The following is a 14,845-nucleotide window of genomic DNA, read 5'->3' as shown; positions in this document are numbered from 1 at the left end:
AGATGGCATGGTCAATGAAGGTGATGATGATGGTTCTGTCTCTGTAGGACAGAAGAGTGTGACGACAGTAATCTTTTGGATGGTGATGGCTGCTCTAAGAAATGCCACAAGGAGATGGGCTTCAACTGTAATGGTGAGTGAGTCCCGTTATCTGCACTGCAGAAAGAAACACGTCTGTGGTCCATCTTGGGTTCACACACAGATCCAGTTTCAAACCAAAGGAACAACACTTTTTTTTACTATCATACATCAAATTCACCAACCCATTTACATATGAAACATGAACACCATATAAACTTTTAGTGTGAAAGAGCACAAATCTCTCATTTGTACATGCAGCAGCAATAAGAACAATATTCAAGCCAATCAAATTTAATTTACAAGACATAAAGATTTCTGGCTTGAATTGTTTCCACAAACCATTAATGTAGCATCGCTGCAACATAAGAGAAAACAGATGAGCGGAGGGGTAAAAAGTAAGTTTTTGCTTTGATAAGTCTTGTTTAGAAATCTGAAACATTTTGACTTTAGGCTGGCAGGGAAAGACCAGAAAAACACTTTTCAGCAGTAACTGTTTAGTCTCAAAACATATGTTCGGCATGTTTCCTTTATTAAATAAGTTCTGGCCTTTATAAGATTGCAAGGAATCGATAACGGCTTGGGAATATTGATGAATGAAGTGTATTGATGTGCTTCACAGATCATGTTGTGGTTTTGGATTGGACACTCGGCATAAATCAGCTCACAATAACAAATGTGTTTTAGACATTGTTGCCATTTCATATGCTTTATTTAAAGCAAGTAATAGGTGTTTTTATTATCAAATCACATCTGAGACAGTTGGCCAGCTCTCCCCAGTGAGAGCGATCATAACCAGCTGTGAAAGCCTTTGCTTCTGACAACTGTTGTACAATGACCCCTTAGTGATTGGAGGCCACCTTGTATTTCTAACCACGAGAATCAAATCGTGCAGGGTTCATTATTTCTCGTGCTTTTTTACCCAACAAGAAGCTTAGAATTAGGAAAGAGCAACTGTGGTTACTGTTTAGGCAAGAATGCATGATTTGGCAAGAATGCATGATTTGTTCTTAGACTTAACAAAAAAATGATTTTTTGTAAGATAAAACATTAAGAAACAGATTTAGTTAAACAGATTCACCTGTTTAAACTCTGAGCCACAGGATCTATTTTAGGTTTTTGTTCTAGTTTATGTGCCATATACTGTATAGTATTAATGCTGATTCATTGCTGACACAGATTGGAGATCTTATAAGTGTGCAATAACTGCCATGCAAAATTCATGGGGGGGGGGGGGGGGGGCACGGTTTCTATTTAGTTCTCCCCTCTCCTTTCTTCCGCTCTGTAGGTGTGTGCGCACGTGTGTGTGTGTGTGTGTGTGTCCGCCCTTCGCAAAATGGAGTGAAGGAGAGAATGCGCAGTGAAGTAGACAGTACAAACTGAAACGTGCACATAAATTAGATCAATAGCATAAGCGTTTAGTTTATTTAATAAAAGAGACCTGTCAATGTGAAAAGTGAGTTGTGAATAAAAAAAATATATACATTTTTTTTTAATTCGAGAAAGAAAAAAAAACCTTGAATTTCAGGCAGGGTGCTGGGCTCCGTTTGTAACTTTGAGTTTTTCTTTTAAACGGGACACGAACAGCGGTGTCCTGGGTGACAGGCCTATGTTTGTTTGACCCAAAATCCACCCTACTTAAGACTTTTTGGTCTTTAAACTAAGTCTCAACACATTTCTGGAGCACTTGCTCTGAGCGTCTAATATTGTCGCGGATGGGTTGACATTGTAGTTAGTTGTAAGCCCGGTGCGTCTCATAAACACCATAGGGTTGCCTTGTGCATGTTTTCAGGCGTTGATATATTACACCCTGGGCTTGAGAACGTGCTGCAATCATATATACAGTTTTCAACCCTGAGACGACCGCCGAACGTTGCTCAGTCAACCATGGGCCAGGTGGTTAAAAAAAAGTACAGTAAAAAGTACCTGAAAACATGCAACATAACATGGCAAAAGACAAACAAAGAAGCCATAAAGAGTGCCCTCATCCTTTGTGATTCCACCACAGGACAACAAAACTTTGTGTCTGCACCCTCGCCCAGTCTGAATCATGCAGAGAGGCCACAGCAGAAGCCTCACAACACGACATAGAGGGGAGTTTAACAAAACAACCCAAAACACTCCATTGTAAGCATGCATGATTCCATTATATCACACAGTCATAATTAGCTGTTTACTAATTTTTACACACATTTACACATTCACTGACACACACTGAATTTTCCTAATAGCCTCGTACAAATCGCAGGCTTGTCACGTATAACACGTCAGAGTGTCTCCTAGTGTCTCTGTTTCTCGTGTTTCTCTAAGACTCGGGGCCAGATGACAGCAGGCGTTAGCCACAACGACACGAGAAATCATCTCTACTGTTGTGGTTTGTGTTGTTCCTCCACAGCTTTAAAGTTCATCCTCTGTATAACTGAATGTTCGCCTCAAACGCTCCTCAGTCGTCAGACGCTAGGTCGAATAAGTATTGCTTTTATAATATCCAACGTTTTGGCAATTTCATAAATTCAGTTCAGACTTATGTTAGTTACTTCCTTTTTAGGCCAGATATTGTTTCCACCAGCAGCTGGATGGTAGTTATTCATGTGTGGTGTAAGGAGAGCTTGTTACAGGGCTAAAAATCATCCAGTCAATTTATTTGTCAGGGGTTAGCCGTCCTCTCCCGCCAGGACTGGCCATATCGTGACTGGAGCTATTACATTACTTGTTTTACAATAAAAGACATCATGACTAGGAAGGAAAACAATTTTGGCAAAAACAGGTTTTCACAAATTGCAACACTTAAAACCAATTATTCAGTTGTACTTCTTCGTCATAGACAGAATATTTCTTGCCACATTTCCTTGACCCAGTTAACTCCAACAATGCCAACTTGTCTCGCTCTCGCTCTGCTGTGTTTTATAGAATTTACTATAGTTCTGCAGTAACCACACAAACTACTTTTATAGTCATCTCGTCACAGAAAAGACATGGACAAGCTGCATTTGTTGAAGAAGTTGTTTTTTTTATATGATACATTTTTTAACTGCCGGATTAAATAAAGGTTAAATTGCACAATATGATTACCGCATGCAGACCTTAAATAAAAAACAGATGGTCTTAATAGTTAAGTCAAAGATTGTCAAGTTGTCCTCTGTTGCGAGGTTTGATAAATACACAGACTTGGAATTATAAAGACTTCATCATTTTCGCAGGTGTTTTCAAAGCAGGGGTGGGGTGCTTCGTGCGTTCACTTAGTGCAGTATAGCCAAATGAATTTGGGGTGACAATACAGCATTGAATTGTGTCGGCTGCCTAGTTTGCCTTTTATCAGAAACATGTTTCCGTCGACTAATTGAAGCCATTTGTGCTGCACTGACTCTCCGTCAAAGCTCTGTCTGTGAACTCCTACAGCTGTCCAGATGTGGATGAGGCCAAACTTCTGAAGTGTATACATGTTTTCCGCCCTTTTTTATGAATAGCTGCTGCATTACAAGCTGTTGTTCATCTCATGCTTCCCGGTCTTTTTTTGTGACACACGGCTCTAGCACATTATGTCAGTTCCCTTACTCTATGGCATGTATAATCATTGCTCATAGCTCAGGTGCAACTCTGTTATGGGAAGTATAGCAGCCTCTATTTCTTTCCGCCTACTATAATTCAAATATCATTAATTACATCCTTAGAAGAGTCTAAAATTCCAATGCATTTTGGCTCAGAAACACTGCAGGACCTGCAGGCTAAAAAACACATCCCGTTAACTCTTATTGATCTTTACTGTCATGTGTTTTTCACTATGAAGTATTTTTCTCTATTTACCTTTTTACCAAAATCTTAAAGCATCTTTAAGCTTTTTCCACGGCACATGTATAACGAGTCAGACTGAGAACCATGTTGCTAAATAAGAAAATCAAGCCAAAAAAGTATGTGAAAAGTCAAGTTCATTCTTGACTTCTTGGGAAAAGTAAAAACAGAACAAAACAAATAGAAAAACCTTGGCTTAGTTCCAATCTGGACCCTGCACCCTCTCCACTCCATTTGCGCATTCGTGTGGAACCGCCATTTTGGAAGTGGGATAAAGGTTACATTATTTTTAGGATCAAATATACACTTGTCTGATCTAGAAAACAGTAGATGCATTGTTATATATATACAGGGATTGTTGCGAAAACCAAGTAGCTAAAAAACATCAGAGTTAAAAACGAGAAGATGTTCACAACAAAGAGAAATGCCACGAAAGAAGCCGAAAAATACTTATAACGAAACTATGCTTACGGAAACTTACGACAGTTCCAGTTCCAGAGGGAAGTTTGTGACGAAGCTTGCGGCTGTATTTATACCCTACACCTTAAAGCAGGCTGCTTCATTCAGCTGCAAGTGTGACTACAGAGGAAGTTCATGGAATGGGAGGGTGTAGGGATTTTGAATTAGGCTTTTGACTTTCAAACTGTCAAACTCTGCATCTTGCCGACCTGTCTCCATGAGCATCCTCCACTCATGAAGACCGTGAGATGTGGTTGAAATCTCTGGAAACCCATTGTCACCCTAACCATGAACAGCCTTAAAAGTTGTTCAATATTTTCTGTTGGAATGGCATTTTAACAATCATGTAATTCAGTGGAAACCCTCAAAAATGTATTGTTCCAATATTCTCTCTGCAGATGAATTGAGTCATGCAAAAACATCTCACAGCACATTTGTCCATCAACAGCCTAAAAATAAACTGGTTGACTAATTGACAGCCTTAGTTTTCTGTCAACTTCTTTCCTGTCCATTGTAAAACTGTCCGGTAATGACAAAATACCATAAAAAAACAAGTGTATCGTGTTGCATTAGATTAAGTCTTATTACTCTGGTGCTACTTTCCACCCCTGTGGACAGGTATTTATTGATGTTTTATTTCCCCCTTGCTTTATGCTATTACATTTTTGAGAGCTGATAAAAGTTGACTCAAAAACTTTTTTTATAAGCAGACACAACAAAATACCTGTCTGTATTTTTAGACTTGGAACCACTTTGGATCATTGCTTTGACAGTTTTTTGTAACACATACAGTAATGCTGCTGTTGATACTTGGCGATTTACAGATACCCATTGTCCATTGAGGTGCTTTTGGGATTAAACTAACTGGCCAAGTCACATTAGGTTCTCTTACTGCCTATTAACATTACAGAATTATTGTGATTTCCAATAATTAATTGAAGTCAAAGTTCATTTCTTACCATAATTTACAGTCTGTTGACAGCACAAGAAGTCAGATATGGTTGACTTGACGTGGCTAACATTAAAAGTGGCCAATGAAAATACAAAATAGATTTGCTCACATTTGGTTCACTGACAAATAGTTTTGGACGGGAGTCTAACAGCGGGGGATGAGTGTAGACCCTGCCAGATCCAGAAACCGGGCTTTATATCCTTTCATAAATCCTCCTGTCTCATTCTCCTCTCCATCTCCCAAGGTGAACCTAGTCAGTGTTATGTTTTTGACGGTGACGGTGTGTGTGAGGAGTTTGAGCGGGGCTCCAGCGTTCAGGACTGTGGTTACTTCACACCTTTGGGATACACAGACCAGTGGGCATCCACCGCCATTGCTTCTCACCAGGACGCCGACCACTGTTCCGCCACTGCTGCCACTGGGGAGCCATCACTTACCAAGGTATGAAGTAAGAACCGCAGGGCACATAAAAAAACAGATGACAATAAACTCCCCGTCAAGATCAATGTGGAACTCCTCAACTCCGGGAAACAATGTTAGCAACTGGCTGCATTTATAAACAACGGAAGATGTATCTCTGTAATAGTTTGGTGCGGGTTGTAAAGTATGCTTGACTTGCCATAGTCAGGGCCCAAGCTAAGTCCTCATAGAAAGCAATATCCAGAACCTGAAGAAAATGGACCGTTTAAAATATCTCTCTTCCTTATATTGCACTTTATTTTCTACCGACACAGCAAGTTACTTTGCGTGTGTGTGTGTGTGTGTGTGTGTGTGTGTGTGTGTGTGTGTGTGTGTGCGTGTGCGTGTGCGTGTGTGTGTGTGTGTGTGTGTGTTGCTGCAGAGCTTTTGGTAGGGCCATTCTATTACTGTTAATGTCATTGACCTGACTGGTTGCTCAAAAGAAGCATTTTTTTCAGGCATTTTGGTACCAATAAAACTGCTTATGTTTAGAATAAAACACACCAGACATGAAGAGAAGTTTTCTGCATCAGTTCCCGAGAATTCACTTACAAAAACAGAACTTTTAATGAAGTGCAGACACGGTAAACTCTATTCGAATCAATACAACCCATGTCAAATTAAAGATGGAGCATCATTTCCTCCTCACTTACTGATTGAAGTTTTGCTTAGCAGCCTTGATTTCAGTGCTTCCGCTGAAACAGTTTATGCTTTGAAATCAATATTTCTTCCAGCCTGTGGTTATACAACAGTTTTACGTTAGACCTCAGTAGTACAACTTAAAGCATCTACAAGGAACTGCACCACTGCCTTGTGTCGTTAAGATCTTGATCTGGCTTGATTAAGCATTAAGAATAAAAATATTACACCCTCAAGACAAACAAATGTAAAATATTAACAAAGGTCACAGTGACTTACATGACATAATTGAAATGTAAGCCAGTAATGAGTCAGTGCATCTTTAGTTATTTTTGAAAGTATTGCTGTTTAAGAGATGGAATCTGGGAAGCGACTGGGTAAGGACAAGCCTGAAAAAGAAGGGCAATGCACAAGACTTTGGATGACACTAGTCATCCTAGACACTAGTAGGTCACATACAAATGAAGCAGAAGCATAGAAGATGCAGGGTTACTGTAAGTAAGCTCCTCTGGGCAAAGAACATGATTTAAGCCACTTTTATCTTGGGAGGATTGTTGGTGTCAGACACACTGGGTCCAGCATTTCAGAACTGGCAAATCTCCCGGGATCTTTCATGCTACAGTGTCGGAATGAGGAAAGGTGCAATAAACAAAACAAATCAAAGTGTCAGGAAAAAAGTCAGCATGATATCAAATGCTTCACCACCAGAGAATTTGGGCTTCTTTCTTATGCACAAAATAGTCAGAACAGAATTGACTAAATTAGCACAAAACCGATAATTCTGATTATAAAAGCCTTCCATTGTTCCGCCATAACATGGAATATGTGACAAAGCCACTAATTAGACCATGTGCCAAAACAGCAAACAGGATAAACAGGTTTTACATGAAGTATTTGTCACATTAAAAGGTGAGCTAAGGTCAGGTTAACTTTTGGACAGTATTTAAAAATAAATTAAATGATGGTTAATATTATGCATTAAAAACAAGATTATCTTTCATGAATTATATATATATATATATATATAATGAATAATTAGCATTGTGTATTTCCTTTGTTCTGTGTGAAGCTTTGCAGGTACCAGCACCTGGAGGTGAGTGAGAAAGTGTCCTCAGACGCCTGGTTCCCTTGCACAGCCCAATCCGACAAACACAATGACCTGGAACATTCATTTTGGCTGAAGGTACGTTTGTGTGTGTGTGCGTGTGTGTGTGTGCGCACACTGTGCACATACTGTATCTGTTTCCCACTCCTCTGAATGACTGTGGGTGGATTCCAGCACTTTCCAATACTTTTTCAAATGGGGTTGAAGGGCCTCTCTCACAGTCTCCTGGCTTAAACCTCCACACACACACACACACACACACACACACACACACACACACACAGACACACAGACACACACACACACACACACACACACACACACACACACACTTTCCCAACTTTCAAACAATTACATGATTCATACAATGCATTTTTATTATTAATTGACAATTTTCCTGGACAACTTTGAATTATGAGTACTAATGATCTGTAGATGATTACCAATTCATGACTAACCCTCTATTTATATTTAAGCATTAAGCTATTTTTTCCCCAGTGGGTACTAATACAACTAAATAACATTCAATAATGATGATTACCAGTTAACTAATAATGAAAGACCAAATGTTATATAAATAACTCATCATTCATAATCAAATACTTAATAATACTACTAAAAATTATTACAATACTGGAATCTGAAGGAATAATAGTCATTTTGTAATCACAAATGGACCATTATGAATAAATAATGTATTATTATAGTTTATTTTGGCCCCAAAAAAGGCAGAGCAAAAATTATTCTCAAACATATCATTAACTAATAGTTTATTTGTGATTAAAAAGTAATGTTTAGAATTGATGACATTTGACGTTGGCAGAGAATTTCAGTAGCTGCCGCTGTCGCTAAGATGACTCGCATACCTAATGCTTATCTTTGCAGCACCTGTGCTTCACATAGACTTCCTGGTTTGTGTACTGCATTGTATTTGCACCTGGCTCTCCATTCCAGACTTGTGCCTGGTTCTCATATTTAGTATTAGTATTAGTTACTCTTTCCACAGCCACAGTTCCCAAAATCAACTCAGTAGGTGCAGACTAAGCGTAAACTAGCTGTTGATTTGCGTAATAGCTTCATAACCTTGTCTGCCGTGCTCTGGATTATAGGGTCCTTTACAGTCGTGAGTCTGCCTCTTTCCTTCCTTGCACATATTCATTCATTTTCTTTTTTATCACATCATTTCCACTTCTTTGTTGAATGACTCATCTTTCCATCCCTTACTTCTTTAATGGACGCCCTCTTCATCAGACGCATCTCTGCAACCTCTCTGGAAGGCCGCCTTCTCCCTAAAGACTTTTTCACCGTCTGAAAAGCCTTCATGATAACAGCCATATCTGCCAGCTGTCCATAAAACACCCTCTTTTTCCTTGAAGTGTTCTTTCTGTCTCTGAAAGGCCTCCCTCGCCTTAAATATATAGTCTCACTTTATCTGAAAAGCGTTCCTCAGCCATCCTATCATATCCCTCTCTGACAGTTCTCCAAAAGGCATCTATCTCATTTAAGAGTTGCACTTCCTCATTTACTAGAAGTGATACTCCAAAATCCATCTTTTGAGGGTGAAATACTGACAGTCTCTATGATAAGCAGGTGGCTGTGAGAAGCTGAAGCTCCATCATAGAAAACAGGGGCCAGGGTCAACTTGGAATATCGGCAGTTAAAAGATGTCTTTTCATAGCATCAGATCAATCTTGTTTTTGTTTTCTTTGTTTCTTTGAAATTATTGTTGCTTTTCTCATTGATCCAGGTGGGATTTGTCCATGCTGGAGTGGCAGCCTCGGTGATGGTGTACCTGGCTTCAGATGGGTTGTGGTCTGGGGAGCAGTGTCGGAGGACAGCCACCATCCTCCTGTCTGATACTACTGGCAATAACCACTCACTAGGTAATTTTTGACTTTCATTGATTTGTATGATTGTTTTTAAAGTGATGCTTTATGGTTAAGACGAACCAAAGATTGGTTAACCAAAAAAAAACAGTTGGTAAGGTTAGAAGCTAAAGGAATACTTGAAACTCTTCCATCTACCTAGGCACACATGACCTATCATGTCATCGGAACCCGTTGGTGGTGAATGTGACCCATGACCTCTCTCGACCCTTCTTCATCACGGCCTCTGTTATTCTACTCTTCTCCTCCCCCTTTGTGGCAGTGGGAGGCGTGGCGCTGAGGACCTCCTGCCACTTCAGCACCTTCGCCCTGACCGGGTGCGCATCTGAGGGTGGGCTCTCCCACAACTACCTACTTAACACACACGCATGCTTTCACACACGCACACGCACTGTCAGTAGTCGTGTTTCCATTTCAATTGTCAAGCAAATTTATTTTGCAAAGCTTGGAAAAGTGGAAATTAGGTGCGTTTCACCTGGTTTGGAACCCTAACCTTAGGCCATCGCTTTACGCATGGCTACGAGAGGTAGATGAAGAGTGGTGAAGAGCACATGTCATATTGAATGTTCTCATTTAAGAAAAGAAAACATTTGAATCTGAATTCAAACATAAACTTATATATATATAAATATTATGAAAGGAATATGTCAAGTGTTTGGGAGTTTGACACATTGGTTATGAAAAGATAAAAACTAAATTGTTCCTGGGTATCTTTTAGTATATTGTGTTCAGTAGTCCATTTTAAAACTTTAAAAGATAACTCCACCTATTTAGCATTGCACTCCTATAACATTGTCAGGGTCGCGTGGACAGTTTAAAAAAGAAGGATGAAAATCGATGCAGCAGAACCAGAGATGTTTTCTTTTTTATTCCACACAATGTTCTTCTTCTAACCTGGCAACTACATTACCCATAATTCAACTTGACCATTCAGTCAGAGATCTGGATGCTGCTAATCAAACTGCTATCCTCAAGCAGAGATGAGGAGCGGGCAACAGAGGGCTGGTACTCCGAACCTGCAGATTAGTTTTTTTTAATATTCAAACTTGTTGTCTTCAGTTACAACTGACGTGGACTCAAGTGACATCACTTGACACGATTGATGATATCAGACCCTTTAGAAGAAGAGAAGCACAATCTCAATTGAAAGAAGATCCTTTGCAGTTTCTTTAAACGTAATCATGTACAAAAGATAAATGTTAAGTCTTGGCATTTTTGTGCAAAGCATTTATATTGTGGCGTATTCCTTTGATTTCAATAACTGTGCTTGCTCTGAAAGAGTGATCCGTTTAGGCCTCCTAGTTGCTTGCTCTGTCTCTCCCTGCCTCTCATCCTTCTCCTTCTGCCATCATCCCCTGAAATAGCTGTTTGCGACAGCCGTGTCAGATGGACAGCTGCAGTCCTCCCCAGTTAGAGCACGCCTCTGTCAGGTAGGCCCTTTGCAATGAAACACTGAACAATCAGAGAGCTGAAACAACAAACAAAAGAACTATCTATATATCAGTGTGTCTCTGTAGGTGTACAGGAGGAGGGGAGTCCTCTCAATGCTCCGTACAGTGTCACCGTGGTTTCAGCATCACTGTCCTCAGCAGCAGAGGAACCCAACCCCACCAGGTAAACTGAATATTGTATTATGTGTTACACTGTTGAAATAACCTCACACAGTGTCCGTTTAATGTGACGTCATCCTCCACGTATACATTGATTCAAAGGTATATTATGCAAGAGAGATTTGGGTGGGTGTTGACATTTAACAGAGAGGGGGCAGCAGCAAGGTCTCATGAGAAAGACTTTGTTAGTGTAGAGTAGTGCCACAATCATTTGTTCCACTACTTGTAACATTTTGTTTTACTTTACTTAGTCAACATTTGAGGTTGCATCCTCTTTTGCTTCCATAAAACCAAGGTTACTCAATTGCACCTCCTACGAATGATTAGGGAAACCAAACAGATTGTATGTCTAATGTCACACATTAAACTCTATGTCAAAGGAGAAGCCCAAGGAGTTGTCTACATAATTCAAACACATTTCAGGAATCAAATATGTAAAGGTATAAACTCTATAAGTTGTGTAATAGGGCGCAAATCAACTAAATCTCCTCAAAAGATTACAAAGGGTTGAGGTTGAATATTAATCAGCAAGGATCTCCCGATACCTAATTAGATTCATCTTTAGATTTTTACATGTTTTATTATTTTGTGGTCACATTTTTAAAAGTTGATTGACACCTTCAGTGATATTCTGTATACTTAGTGAGATGTTTCAAAGGAAGGTTTTTCTGTCAGATGTTAAAAGTAATGTTTACAGTGTTTGTTGGCCATTTCTTCCCCATTTCTATTTGAATCCTTTCTGACAAGTTAGTTATTATGCGACGCTCCCTCTCTCTTTCTTTCTTTTTTTTTTCTTTCTTTCTTTCCTTCTTTTCCAGAGAGAAACAAATCTGGAGTGTTTCCATGGTTCATGGGATCGTGTAGTTAGCTGTCAGCCTGTAGAGTGCGGTCTGCCCGATCAGTCACATGTCTACCACGCCATATTCAGTTGCCCCTGGGGCACCACCTTTGGCAAACAATGCTCCTTCACCTGTGGATCACCAGCTATTCTACAAGGCAAGTCTATTCTATTAGTTCTAGTCACACTTCATAGCACCGCTGTCAGGCTAACCATGCAAAGACATATCTATTGTTCAAACATTTCAAAAAGACGTATTGCCCCTCAAGATTACGATACTATTATTACTTATTGGCTACTTTCTCCCAATGAAATAAATCCAAATTCAATGAGTTTCGAATTCAAAGAAACTCATTTGGTAAACATACTTTTGGAGGTTCTCCCAATTACTCACATTGCGGAATGATAAATGTCAACAATGTTGCCAACATTTCTCAATAAAATATACTTTTCAATCAAAAATGAATGTTCTCTGCTGCTGCGACCCACCTTCTGAGAGTTACAGCTCAGTCTCGTGAGCAGACAAACCACAGCAAGATGCTTCCACTAGTTGCAGTCCATAAAATGAAATGGACATTAAACCTTGATTTTTATGCAATTACGGATTAAAATTGGAGGCCTGTTTTTTTTTTACAGGGCGCATCCTGCTATAATTAAAGACAGTGTTTAAAACAAATTAGTTTGAAACACGGCTAAGATAAAGGGAACTAATCCACAGTGTTGCAATACAATCTCAGTGGAAATACCATTTACAAAATCACAACCATATCTGCGCTCTATGAAGCTTGCTCCTCACAGTGCTTCTCTTTACGGCTTGTTAAAGGTTAGTGTGGCTTGCAGTTGTTTAACTTCAGGTTGAACACTGATAGAAACATATAAATGGCATATTCCTCTTCCCTTTGCACACAGCACACTACTCACATCATAATGACTCAACAAATATTGCCCATTGCACAAATTCATAGAAACGCAAGTTACGCAATGTAGTGGGTGCTTCTTGAAGTGATTAGATGGATCAAGCGCGATGTCCACACACTTGTGTTCGTGGTCGGAAAGCCACAGTGAACGCTCAAATGTCGAAGTAGAGTCAGCAGTTCGTGTTTTCATGATCTAAATTCTGATTTTGGAGAAATAATTTGATTTGTGGCTTTTGGTCGACTGAAATATGTTTGAAGGCCATCATGCATCACTCAGCAGCGTAAAGCACACTGTGTAGTTCACGAGAATACATTCAGCACACACCGGTACAGCTGTAATGGATTTTGATCATCACCACACCAGCGCAATGTGAAGCCATGTTAAAGTTTCATTACATTTTACAGACCCAATAAAAATCGTGAAAGGTTTAGGGTGTTATGATTCTGCACACACACACACACCAACACTCATGCTTCATGTGAGGCCATACAGGCATAGAAAATATTAGCTTTGGGCAACGTTGAAGACATAGTCTCCTTTTCCTCATAACTGTACAAGACAGAGCAATGAAACAAAAGAAGAATGTTTAGTGGGACAGAAATCAATCCATGCTGTTGACCTACTTGTGCTTTACCCATGTACTTCTTTGTGTTTTACTTGTACAGTGCAGAACATATAACTCTTATAAATAGATGTGTAAGCAAGGCTATGAGGCTATGCAACTTTTGAAAGAAGAAATCAAATAAACCCTTGCTCAAATGAATACACACGGGGGTTTTGATGCTACAACATCACTTAGTCCGGTACAATCAGTAGCTAATAAGCCAATAGGCTAATGTTAGATAATGCTATAGATATTACTTTGTACTTTGTGTGTCTCCGCAGTTGCTTCATTGTTTCACGCGCCACCTGCCTGGAGAAAGTGTGACGGCCACATGCGTGTTGTAGTGTTGAAGTCACATCCTCTAATTTGTAATAATCATTAACCTCATCAGAAGTAGATTCTATGGAGGTCTTACAACCATTCTAATCAGATGAGCATAACAAAACATAAAAACTTCATGTACGATACAAAACAAAACAATACATTAACTAGAAGGGCACTTTGAGAGCGCAGACCTCTGCCAAGGACGTTTCCATGAGTGAGAAATAGTGGCCTGTGATTTGAATCTGCTCCAAAATGTAATGGGTTCTTCCCCGGCCCATGCTACACTCTTCCACCCAGTGTCAAGAAAATGGAGCCAACTGTTTTTCCGTAGTCCTGCTGACAGTAAGCCGTAAAAAAACAAACCTCTTTGGCGGAGGTAATTAAGTTTTATGCAGGTTTAGAATAATAGAGGTATAAATAGAAAAATAGAACATTGTTCACCAAGTGTATTTTTCTGAATTGCACCATTGTGTTCAGGCTCACTTTCCTTCCTCTGTCCAACTGTACTCTGAAATCCCTTCCTTCTCCCCTCCTCAGGTGACAGTGACAGGTTGGTGTGTTTGGAGGACGGTTTGTGGTCTTTCCCAGAGGCCTACTGCAAGATAGAGTGTCCAGAGGTTCCAAACATACCCGATGCCAAGCTGCTAACAGCAGACTGTCTGGCCTCAGGGCACGATGTTGGCTCTGCCTGTCGTTACAAATGCAACGCAGGCTTCTATGTACTAGGGAGCCTCAAAAGGAAAACGCAAAGGTAAGTGTTTTGGGACACTTGGCAGCTCAGTGGACAGAGAATAGTGATACAGCTGCCACGGTTTGGAGGGGCATTCTTACTAGACTCACTCGTATAATAAGATGTATGTATTAACAGAAGTATATGGCACCTTAAATCAGCTATTCTCAACCTGTGGGCCTCATATTGCCATATAGTGAGCTGTGGAGGTACAGCATAGTTAGATTACATTTAAATGTAAGTTTTTTGGTTACATTCATAGATAGTTATTTTTTACATCTCGTTTGAATATCATCAAGCCAATAATGACACGTCATCAGGTAGAGACAAACGCCAGTTAATCTGTGTAGACAGCAGACCAAAGCAAATGCATCGTTTCATCACGCATGCCTCCCTATGTAATGGAGGAAATTCCTTCTTTTCCTTTATTTTACAAGATTCTCATTACGCACTG

At 39.8% G+C, this 14,845-nt stretch overlaps 1 protein-coding gene across 1 annotated transcript in view; it reads left to right on the top strand.

The window, feature by feature from the left end:
- pappa2 (pappalysin 2) overlaps positions 1-14,845 on the top strand; it is a 65,775-nt gene that overhangs the window by 27,442 nt on the left and 23,488 nt on the right. Inside the window, exons 13-21 of the mRNA XM_029454132.1 lie at positions 48-133; positions 5,523-5,719; positions 7,446-7,559; positions 9,229-9,364; positions 9,510-9,684; positions 10,732-10,797; positions 10,885-10,981; positions 11,796-11,973; positions 14,199-14,412. Of these exons, the coding sequence (XP_029309992.1) occupies positions 48-133; positions 5,523-5,719; positions 7,446-7,559; positions 9,229-9,364; positions 9,510-9,684; positions 10,732-10,797; positions 10,885-10,981; positions 11,796-11,973; positions 14,199-14,412 (1,263 nt within the window). The remainder of the gene's footprint in view (positions 1-47; positions 134-5,522; positions 5,720-7,445; positions 7,560-9,228; positions 9,365-9,509; positions 9,685-10,731; positions 10,798-10,884; positions 10,982-11,795; positions 11,974-14,198; positions 14,413-14,845) is intronic.

Source organism: Cottoperca gobio, chromosome 17 (assembly GCF_900634415.1).
Source record: "Cottoperca gobio chromosome 17, fCotGob3.1, whole genome shotgun sequence".
NCBI lineage: Eukaryota > Metazoa > Chordata > Actinopteri > Perciformes > Bovichtidae > Cottoperca > Cottoperca gobio.
This window is presented reverse-complemented; position numbering and strand designations above follow the sequence as displayed.